The sequence below is a fragment of the Salvelinus alpinus genome, chromosome 29, assembly GCF_045679555.1.
Source record: "Salvelinus alpinus chromosome 29, SLU_Salpinus.1, whole genome shotgun sequence".
Taxonomy (NCBI): Eukaryota; Metazoa; Chordata; class Actinopteri; order Salmoniformes; family Salmonidae; genus Salvelinus; species Salvelinus alpinus.
In genome coordinates, this window is record NC_092114.1 from 12,309,658 (window position 1) to 12,320,590 (window position 10,933).

General features: G+C 45.9%; 1 protein-coding gene across 4 annotated transcripts in view; it reads left to right on the forward strand.

The window, feature by feature from the left end:
• The window catches only part of LOC139558946 (NHS-like protein 3), a 157,254-nt gene extending 149,917 nt beyond the window's left edge, over positions 1 to 7,337 (forward strand). For all 4 annotated transcript variants that reach the window (XM_071374464.1, XM_071374463.1, XM_071374465.1 and 1 more), the window contains 2 exons: positions 1,455 to 5,311; positions 5,716 to 7,337. In XM_071374464.1, the coding sequence (XP_071230565.1) occupies positions 1,455 to 5,311; positions 5,716 to 5,719 (3,861 nt within the window). In that variant the 3' untranslated portion in view covers positions 5,720 to 7,337. The remainder of the gene's footprint in view (positions 1 to 1,454; positions 5,312 to 5,715) is intronic.
• The last annotated feature ends 3,596 nt before the right edge of the window (positions 7,338 to 10,933 follow it).

The following is a 10,933-nucleotide window of genomic DNA, read 5'->3' on the forward strand; positions in this document are numbered from 1 at the left end:
TATGTTTGGCAGCGTGAGTGAAGGATGCTTTGTTGCGAAATAGGAAGCTGATTCTAGATTTAATGTTGGATTGGAGATGATTAATATGAGTCTGGAAGGAGAGTTTACAGCCACGGAAGGAGTGTTGTATGGCATTAAAGCTCGTTTAGAGGTTTGTTAAGTGTCCAAATGAGGGCTAGATGTATACAGAATAGTGTCGTCTGCATAGAGGTGGATCAAGGAATCACCCGCAGCAAGAGCGACATCATTAATATATAGAGGAGAAAAGAGTCGGCCCGAGAACTGAACCCTGTGGCACCCCCATAGAGACTGCCAGAGGTCCAGACAACAGGCCCCCCGATTTGACACACTGAACTCTGTCTGAGAAGTAGTTGGGGAACCAGGCAAGGCAGTCATTTGAGAAACCAAAGCTGTTGAGTCTGCCGATAAGAATACGGTGATTGACAGAGTCGAAAGCCTTGGCCAGGTAGATGAAGATGGTTGCACAGTACTGTCTTTTATCGATGGCGGTTATGATATCGTTTAGTACCTTGAGCGTGGTTGAGGTGCACCAGTGACCAGCTCGGAAACCGGATTACACAGCGGGCATTGTGTGCCCCCCCCAACCCCTCTTTTACGCTGCTGCTACTCTCTGTTTATCTTATATGCATAGTCACTTTAACTATACATTCATGTACATACTACCTAAATTGGCCCGACCAACCAGTGCTCCCGCACATTGGCTAACCGGGCTATCCGCATTGTGTCCCACCACCCGCCAACCCCTCTTTACGCTACTGCTACTCTCTGTTGATCATATATGCATAGTCACTTTAACGATACCTACATGTACATACTACCTCAATCAGCCTGACTAACCGGTGCCTGTATATAGCCTTGCTACTCTTTTTTCAAATGTCTTTTTACTGCTGTTTTATTTCTTTACTTACCTACACACACACACACACACACACACATACCTTTTTTCCCCGCACCATTGGTTAGAACCTGTAAGTTAGCATTTCACTGTAAGGTCTACACCTGTTGTATTCGGCGCACGTGACAAATAAACTTTGATTTGATTTGATTTAGAAGGTACAGTGGGATTCGAAATGATCAGTGATCTGTTTGTTAACTTGGCTTTCGAAGACTTTAGAAAGGCAGAGCAGGATGGATATAGGTCTGTAACAGTTTGGGTCTCGAGTGTCACCCCCTTTGAAGAGGGGGAGGACCGCAGCAGCTTTCCAATCTTTAGGAATCTCGGACGATATGAAAGAGAGGTTGAACAGACTAGTAATAGGGGTTGCAACAACGGCGGTGGAAATTTTAGAAAGAGAATGGAATGCTGAGGCTGCAAAATGACCTCCAGCTCCACAGTTGGCCAAACTACAGTATATCTACATAGTATGACAGCTCTGCAGTTCTCTACATTGTATGACTCCTAATGTTGACCCTTGTGTTTGCCTCCCACCCAGGGTCCGGTGATGTCCATCTCTCCCCAAGCCACTTACATGTCTAAGATTATCCCCAACGCCTACCTGCCGGCCTCCGTCGACATCATACAGATTGACCGCAGCACCAGCCGTACCCGTGGAAACAGCGGTAACGGACCGGTCCGTACCGTCAGCAAGAGCTGCCTGGCGTCCGGGTCGTCGGCCAGCCCTGCGTCGTCGAGGAGGTCGGGCGGTGAAGGTTGCTATGAAGGCGGTGATAGCGTTTCACATGGTGACAGTAGTTCCCGTGACAATGGCTCTAAGGCGACCCCACACTCAGTGACTTTGAGATCCAGCTGGAGCCACTCGCAGTCTTCCGAGACGATCAAGTCCAACTCCTCCGCCATCTCCTCCACGAAGGGGAGCTTCGGACCTGCTAACCCACAGACGGTGAGCCTCGTTGGGCAGGAGAGACAGCCGCAGCAGCCTGGTGCTGGCTCAGCTAGCTGGGTCAGCAGCATCAGTAGGGGTACTGGTACTGCGACTGCTCAGGGGGGTCTATCTGGATCTGGGGAGATGAGCGATGTTGGAGGAGACTCTCACAGATTCTCTCGCTGTCTGTCGATCATGAAGACCAAGCTGCCCCCGGCTCCCCCCAGGAGAACCAACTCACTGCACCATGAGAAGATGATAAAGAGGCGACTGGTGGAGATTAAAGACCTCAGTGACTCTGTGGGTGGGAAGTTGGAGGCTGCTGAGGACACAAGCTTGGTTACGATTGAGATCTCTAAAGAGCTCTACAAAGAAATCACAAAGAGCTCTGTCCCTGTATCCAACTCATCTGGGTTTAACTCTTTAGATGATACAAGATCTTCCACAGCCTCTAGTCCTCTGAGTCCCACACAGGCCTCCCAAGGAGGTAGTGGGAAATCAGAGGGGCCAGTGTCCAGCAGCTCTTCCCCCCAGAAGGCCCCCTCAGAGGAGGGTACATTTGAAAGGACCATGTCCCCCTCCAGTGGGTACTCCAGCCAGAGTGGTACACCGACACTTTCCCCCAAGGGGATCCTCCCTTCCGTCTCCCCAGGTAAACAGAAGAAGTATCCCGTCAAACCGGAACGATCTGGTTCAAGAGCTTCCTTCTCTGCAGCCTCGGTCTCCTCTTCCCTCAACTCCCTGTCTTCAGTCACCTCAGAACTCGTCAATCAAGAAGCCTCGAAAAACAGCTTCAGCCCTCTTCAGCCGGCCACCCTACCCCCGGCTGTTATGAGAATAGAAAATCCAGAAACGGTGACCCCGGTACGTTTCTCTTCATCCATGGCGATCAGTGAGCTGCTTAACATTCCGCCACCCCCGAACATCAAAGCCCCTTCCCCGCCACCCCCGGAGACCTGGGCCCACAACAGACACACCTTCGACCTGCTGTGTGGGCCTTGCCCCAATGTCAACAGGCTAGCACAGCTCCAGAAGCAACAGGAACTAAAAGAGCAAGCTGCCATGATTGAGCAAAAGCAGGAACCTCAAACTAAAGCTAGCAAGGAGTCTGAAGGCTCGGACAAAAAGCAGGCTACGGTAGAAGAAGTTACTTTGACAAAATCAGAAAGCAAATACATTGTTCACCAAGACAAGACTGAGCCTATGTTAGAGCAGGCACCTGAGGTATCCGAGAGCACAGAAAGTCAAACGAAAGAACAAGGAAGCCCGGCGGTGATTGCAGAGAAAGTAAAAGCAAGTGTAGAGATCCAGGATCAGAACCAGGAGCAGAGAAGTAGTAGCAGTAGTAGTGTTGCACAGGTCAAGGATCAAGAAGAGAGGCTAGAGACACAAGTTAGTTTAACGATGATTCCAAAGAAGGAACCCCTTCCTGTCATGAAGAAAAGTACTCCTAGAAAAGAAGCTAAAGTTCAATTAACAGCAGATATTCAACAAAAGTCGCCATTTGATGAGGTCACAGTGAAGGTAGAGTCACCCAGCGAGAGTGAGAAGTGTTCTCCACAGGCTGAGGTAGTCGCTAAGCAAGTTGAGGTAGTTGCTAAGGAAGTTGAGGTTGAGGTAGCAGCTAAGGAGGTCGAAGGTTGGAGTGCTACTGAAAACACTAAACAGGAAAGTCCCACCAAATCTACACAGACCCTTGCCGTGGAGCCTAACAAAGTGAACCGGGTCTCTCCTCCAGCCTCCCCTCCCCCTACCCACCACCCTCCTCCACCTCCTTCTAAGACACCTCCCTCCTCTGTGGCCACTCCCCCACCTGAGGTAGAGGAGGAGTGTGAGGAAGAGATTCCCATAGTACAGTCCTGCTGGCCCCCTCCACCCCCACCAGAGGAGCCAGCAGATTCAGTCTTTGATGAGCCAGATGAGATGGACTTTCCACCTCCTCCCCCTCCCTTCATGACGGAGAGCTTGCCAGACGTGGTGGAGACATGTAACGCAGTCGCTGATGTCCAGGAGGCGTCCATTGTAGCTCTGGATGGGGAGGAGGTTAAGGAAACCGAGAATGGTTTCACTGTAGCAGCTGTGAATGGGGAAACTGCAGATCTTTCACCCATTCCGGCTCAAATGGAGCCAAAAGAGGATAAACCTGAAAAGGTGATTCTGAACTCCAATGCAATCCCAACTGATGAAACCAGCTTTGAGGAATCTGAATCAGCTGAGCTCCAATTAATTCCTTCAGATGATTCAGCTGTCATTCAGCTGCCAGTTCAGCCCAATGAAAAGGAGGCAGAGGTCGAGCAATCTGCCCAGAAACCAATCACAATGCAAGAAGCCACCCCTCAACCAACAGAAACTTCTCCTGAGTCACAGGAAGTCCCGCCCTTACCAGAGGATGTCCCTCCCCCACCCCAGGAAGCTCCTCCTCCTCCTCCACCAATGACAACAGCCTTGGTGCCCCCATCAAGTATTCCTCCTCCACCTCCTATCAATGTCCCCCTCCCTCCCCCTGTACAATTTGAGGATCAGATGCCCTCTGTGCTCCCTAACAGTGCCCCACTTCCACCCCCTCTCCCAACTGAGAACCAACCCCCTATGATCTTCAGGAGACAGCCTAGCTTGGCAAACAGAGAGACCAGGAGCAAAGAGCTTCTGTCTAGGCACAAGAGTGTCCCTATTCCCAAAGAAGATGCCAACATTCCACTGGTCACACCCTCTCTGCTTCAAATGGTACGTCTCAGATCGGTCAACGTTGGCGAAGACTACGTTAAAGCGCTTTCTGACGACAACAATTCCAACAGTGGGAAACCACCTGCTCAGGATCAGAGTTCAACCCAAATCCAAACCCAAGGATCTCAGAACATAACACCCCAAAAACCAATTCGGAAATCCCTGTCACTAAAATCCACAACTCCGCCACTGAAGTCATCACCGGTGACGCTCATCGCTCCCTCGATGAGTTTACAGGAAGCTATCCGAATGAAGACAGCGGCCATGTCGTCCAGAGATAATCTTCCAGCAGGCTTTAGAATGCCATCCTCCACCTCATTTCCCAGTCGCAGTGCGGGTGAATCAGGAATGTTATCCCCATTGTCACCAGAAGGGGGCGAGATGCTAAAGACCCCCACCGCCACCGCTAGCTTCATCTTCTCCAGGAGCTCAAAGAAGGTCGTCATAGAAACGCCTGCCTCCTCCTCCCCCGAGGTACAGGCGAGCCTAAAGCGGAGCCTAGCCGCGGAACTCAAGCGCGTTTCCGAACAATCTAAGGCTTCCGCAGTCGCTAACGGCAACGTTGGAAGAACTGGGATTCCGAGGAGAATTCCGCCACCCGTGGCTAAGAAACCAGCTCACACCTTGGAGAAGCCTGTGTGTTCTACACTGAGGAGCACTCCATCTCCAAGGGGAACAGAAGCTAACGGAGAGACAGAAACAGCGCAACCTGCGGGCCAGCAAGCACTGACAGAGGACAGCAAGTAAGTACACCAGCAATACACCTAGAATAGGATTGTTGCTGCATGTTAATAACTACACCTCCTTGAAAAGACAAGGGGTAAAGTAAATGTAATTTGTTTATGTCCAATGTTGATTGATGTCAAATTGATCCTGCAGTGATTATATTTCATTGAATGCTTATAAATTCTTTAAAGACAGACACCACGCTCTCTCACGCACGCACGCACGCACGCACGCACGCACGCACGCACGCACGCACGCACGCACACACACACACACACACACACACACACACACACACACACACACACACACACACAACATATCATAGGGCTCTGGTCACAGGTAGTGCACTATATAGAGAATGAGGTGCCTATTGGGACGCACTGACTTCTAAGTTGAACATATTTCTACTGTTTTCCAGGTGAAATGGAGACGTCTAACATTGTGGAAGCACCATTGCGCTTTTGAAAAAGACTGGATTCTTGTGGAATGGGACTAAGACGGGCGAACAAAGCAAGGACTGCAAGAACCTGAGAGACATGGGGGGGGAGAGAGAGAGAGAGAGGATAATGAGAGTAGAGAGAGAGAATCAAAACAGTATCCACTTAAGAAGTCAACTCAGAGTTAAAATGTCTTCAAAGGCCTTTATATTTTTGCAAAAAGATGGCATTGGTCCCCATTTCTTTCAAATTAAAGCTTTTATTTTGGGAGTATTTTTCTAAAACATAGAGCTCAAGTTAGGGCTCTATTCAATCCGTATCGTGGAAGTTCAGCGTGATTGAAATTTAAAGACAATGTTCCAGCGTTAGAGGAGACTGCCTTCACCGTAACCGCTTTATGGCGGCTCAGTCGGAAAATACCTTTAAAAACGTTTCAGAGACACAGATAGAATAGAGCTCTTAGTCTGCTCTAGGAAAGTACAAACAGTGCCCCCTCAGGACAAAGGGTGTACTGCGGCTGGATTTTCTAAATACAGCACAAAAGGCTGTGCTTGTAGTAGAGGTCATCCAGAGGTTAGAAAAGGTAGCAGTCACTGCAGTTGAGAAAGATAAACAAGACGACAATTTAAAAAATAAATCTTCATAAAGATGCCCTTTTGGAGTCAAACAATCACTGAATCATCTTATTTCCTAATGGAATGACAGATTATGTAATTCCCAAGAATTTATCTTTTGATCTCGTCGATCAATCAATCAATTATTTTCTGGTGTTAATCAATCAATTAACACCACATTTTACTGCACCTATCCGGTGTGTGTCAATCAATGTGTTATTTTTGCTTTTTGACCAATGAAACCACAAATTATTTAGGCTTAGGTAGGGTAGCGCTTGAGAAAAAGGGACGCTGCATATTTAAAAATACAAATTATATATTAGACCTATTGTCAAATTTATTTAAAAAATAAAAAATATAAAAAAATCACTTTGTAAGATAATGAAGCTTTTAAAGTTTAGGCAAGAAAACCTTTTATCCTTCTGAAAACTAACGTTCCACGAAATAAGCTGCTTCCCAATTCTAGATCTCTAGGTCTGCATCCCAAATGTATTCCCCACACAGTAGTAGTATGGTGGCAGCAGATAGCCTAGCGGTTAGAGCGTTTGGCCAGTAACTGAAAGGTTGCTGGTTTGAATACCCGAGCCGACAAGGTGAATCATTGTTTTTTTTGCACCAGGGGAACTCTACTACTATGGCTGACCGTGTAAAACACCACATTTTACTGCACCTACCCGGTGTGTGTGTCAATAAAATTATTATTTTTGAACGTTTAAATGTTTTAACCAGAGAATATAGTGTATTTTGGGACACAACCCAAGCAGATAGGCACAATATGGCTATTCCTTATAGTTACTTACACTAAACACCATTCCCATGTGTTCAAAAGACAATATTGATGGCTTTTCTGTTACTTAACCATTTCATGTTTTATTAATGTGTCTTTAAGTTGCTTTAAAACAACGTTCTTTATTAGTCCTGCGTCAGCATTATTAATAACATCGTCTGTCATTTCACGACCAAATATTAAACCTTTGGTTTGATTTCAACTGATTCATCAAAATGTCTTGTTTCTGTGGATGGCCTTACAGAGTCAGTTTTACTTCATATAATCCACAGGCCTCTGGATCGTAACTACAGAAACAGGGAGTGCAAATGGTAAACTATTCCCTACACGGTGAACAACTTTTGGGACGTACCTTGTGAACAGTAGTGCACTAAAGTATTCACTCCCCTTCCCTTTTTCAACATTTTGTTATGTCACATTCTAACATGTATTAAAAAATAAATAAATGTCCTCAATCTACACACAATACCCCATAATGACAAAGCAAAAACAGTAAATAAATTAATTTATTTAAAAAAAAATATATATATTTACAAAATTATTCAGACCATTTGATATGAGATTCTAAATTGATCTCAGGTGCATCCCGTTTCCATTGATCATCCTTGAGATGTTTCTACAACTTCATTGAGGTCCACCTGTGGTACATTCAATTGATTGGACATGATTTGGAAAGGCACACACCTGTCTATATAAGGTCCCAAAGTTGACAATGCATGTCAGAGCAAAAACCAAGCAATGAGGTCGAAGGAATTTTCCATAGAGCTCCGAAACAGGATTGTGTCGAGGCACCGATCTGGGGAAGGATATCAAAAAATATTCTGCAGCATTGAAGGTCCCCAAGAACACAGTGGCCTCCATCATTCTTAAATGGAAGAAGTTTGGAAACACCAAGATTCATCCTAGAGCTGGCCACCTGGCCAAACTGAGCAATCGGGGAGAAGGTAGCCTAGTGGTTAGAGCGTTGGACTAGTAACCGGATGGTTGCAAGATTGAATCCCCGAGCTGACAAGATAAAAATCTGTCATTCTGCCCCTGAACAAGACAGTTAACCCACTGTTCCTAGGCCGTCCTTGAAAATAAGAATTAGTTCTTAACTGACTTGTCTAGTTAAATAAAGGTAAAATAACAGTGAAAAAAAAGGGCCTTGGTCAGGGAGGTGAACAAGAACCCTGTGGTCACTCTGACAGAGCTCCAGAGGTCCTCTGTGGAGATGGGAGAATCTTCCAGAAGAACAACCATCTCTGCAGCACTACCAATGAGGAAGCCACTCCTCAGTAAAAGGGACATGACAGCCTGCTTGGAGTTTGCCAAAAGGCAACTAAAAGACTCTCAGACAATGAGAAACAAAATTCTCTGGTCTAATGAAACCAAGATTGAACTCTTTGGCCTGAAAGCCAAGCGTCACGTCTGGAGGAAACCTGGCCTCATCCCTATGGTGAAGCATGGTGGTGGCAGCATCTTGCTGTGGGGATGTTTTTCAGCGGCAGGGACTGGGATACTAGTCAGGATCGAGGGAAAGATGAATGGAGCAAAGTACAGAGAGATCCTTGATGAAAACCTGCTCAGGACCTCAGACTGGGGCAAAGATTCACCTTCCAACAGGACAACGACCCTAAGCACACACCCAAGACAATGCAGGAGTGGCTTCGGGACAAGTCTCTGAATGTCTTTAAGTGGCCCAGCCAGAGCCCTGACTTGAACCTGATCGAACATCTCTGGAGAGACCTGAAAATAGCTGTGCAACGACGCTCCCCATCCAACCTGACAAGAGCTTGAGAGGATCTACAGAGAAGAATGGGAGAAACTCCCCAAATACAGGTGTGCCAAGAAGAGTCAAGGCTGTAATTGCTGTCAGAGACGCATCAACTAAGTACTGAAGAATGGGTCTGAATACATATGTAATTATGATCATTTGCAAAAAAGTCTAAAAAACAGTTTTTGCTTTGTCATTATGGGGTATTGTGTGTAGAATGATGAGGGGGGGAAAAAACAATTTAATCCATTTTAGAATAAAACTAACATACAAAATGTGGAAAAGGTGAAGGGGTCTGAATACTTTTTGAATGCACTGTATATAGTGAGCCATATGGCACTCGATACTATAGCCTTCATCTCTAGTAGTACTACTGAACTGAGGAGAGACGATGGTGAATATAGTGAGCTATATGGGACTCGATACTATAGCCTTCATCTCTAGTAGTACTACTGAACTGAGGAGAGACGATGGTGAATATAGTGAGCTATATGGGACTCGATACTATAGCCTTCATCTCTAGTAGTACTACTGAACTGAGGAGAGACGATGGTGAATATAGTGAGCTATATGGGACTCGATACTATAGCCTTCATCTCTAGTAGTACTACTGAACTGAGGAGAGACGATGGTGAATATAGTGAGCTATATGGGACTCGATACTATAGCCTTCATCTCTAGTAGTACTACTGGACTGAGGAGAGACGATGGTGAATATAGTGAGCTATATGGGACTCAGTACTATAGCCTTCATCTCTAGTAGTACTACTGGACTGAGGAGAGACGATGGTGAATATAGTGAGCTATATGGGACTCGATACTATAGCCTTCATCTCTAATAGTACTACTGAACTGAGGAGAGACGATGGTGAATATAGTGAGCTATATGGGACTCGATACTATAGCCTTCATCTCTAGTAGTACTACTGAACTGAGGAGAGACGATGGTGAATATAGTGAGCTATATGGGACTCGATACTATAGCCTTCATCTCTAGTAGTACTACTGAACTGAGGAGAGACGATGGTGAATATAGTGAGCTATATGGGACTCGATACTATAGCCTTCATCTCTAATAGTACTACTGAACTGAGGAGAGACGATGGTGAATATAGTGAGCTATATGGGACTCAGAACTACTAGAGACGAAGGCTACAGTATCACTGGACTGAGGAGAGACGATGGTGAATATAGTGAGCTATATGGGACTCAGTACTGCTAGAGATGAAGGCTATAGTATCACTGGACTGAGGAGAGACGATGGTGAATATAGTGAGCTATATGGGACTCAGTACTACTAGAGATGAAGGCTACAGTATCACTGAACTGAGGAGAGACGATGGTGTACATAGTGAGCTATATGAGACTCAGTACTACTAGAGACGAAGGCTACAGTATCACTGGACTGAGGAGAGACGATGGTGAATATAGTGAGCTATATGGGACTCAGTACTACTAGAGACGAAGGCTATAATATCAGTGGACTGAGGAGAGACGATGGTGAATATAGTGAGCTATATGGGACTCAGTACTACTAGAGATGAAGGCTACAGTATCACTGAACTGAGGAGAGACGATGGTGAATATAGTGAGCTATATGGGACTCAGTACTACTAGAGATAAAGGCTACAGTATCACTGAACTAAGGAGAGACGATGGTGAATATAGTGAGCTATATGGGACTCAGTACTACTAGAGACGAAGGCTATAGTATCACTGAACTGAGGAGAGACGATGGTGAATATAGTGAGCTATATGGGACTCAGTACTACTAGAGACGAAAGCTATAATATCACTGAACTGAGGAGAGACGATGGTGAATATAGTGAGCTATATGGGACTCAGTACTACTAGAGACGAAGGCTATAGTATCACTGAACTGAGGAGAGACGATGGTGAATATAGTGAGCTATATGGGACTCAGTACTACTAGAGACGAAGGCTATAATATCACTGAACTGAGGAGAGACGATGGTGAATATAGTGAGCTATATGGGACTCAGTACTACTAGAGATAAAGGCTACAGTATCACTGAACTGAG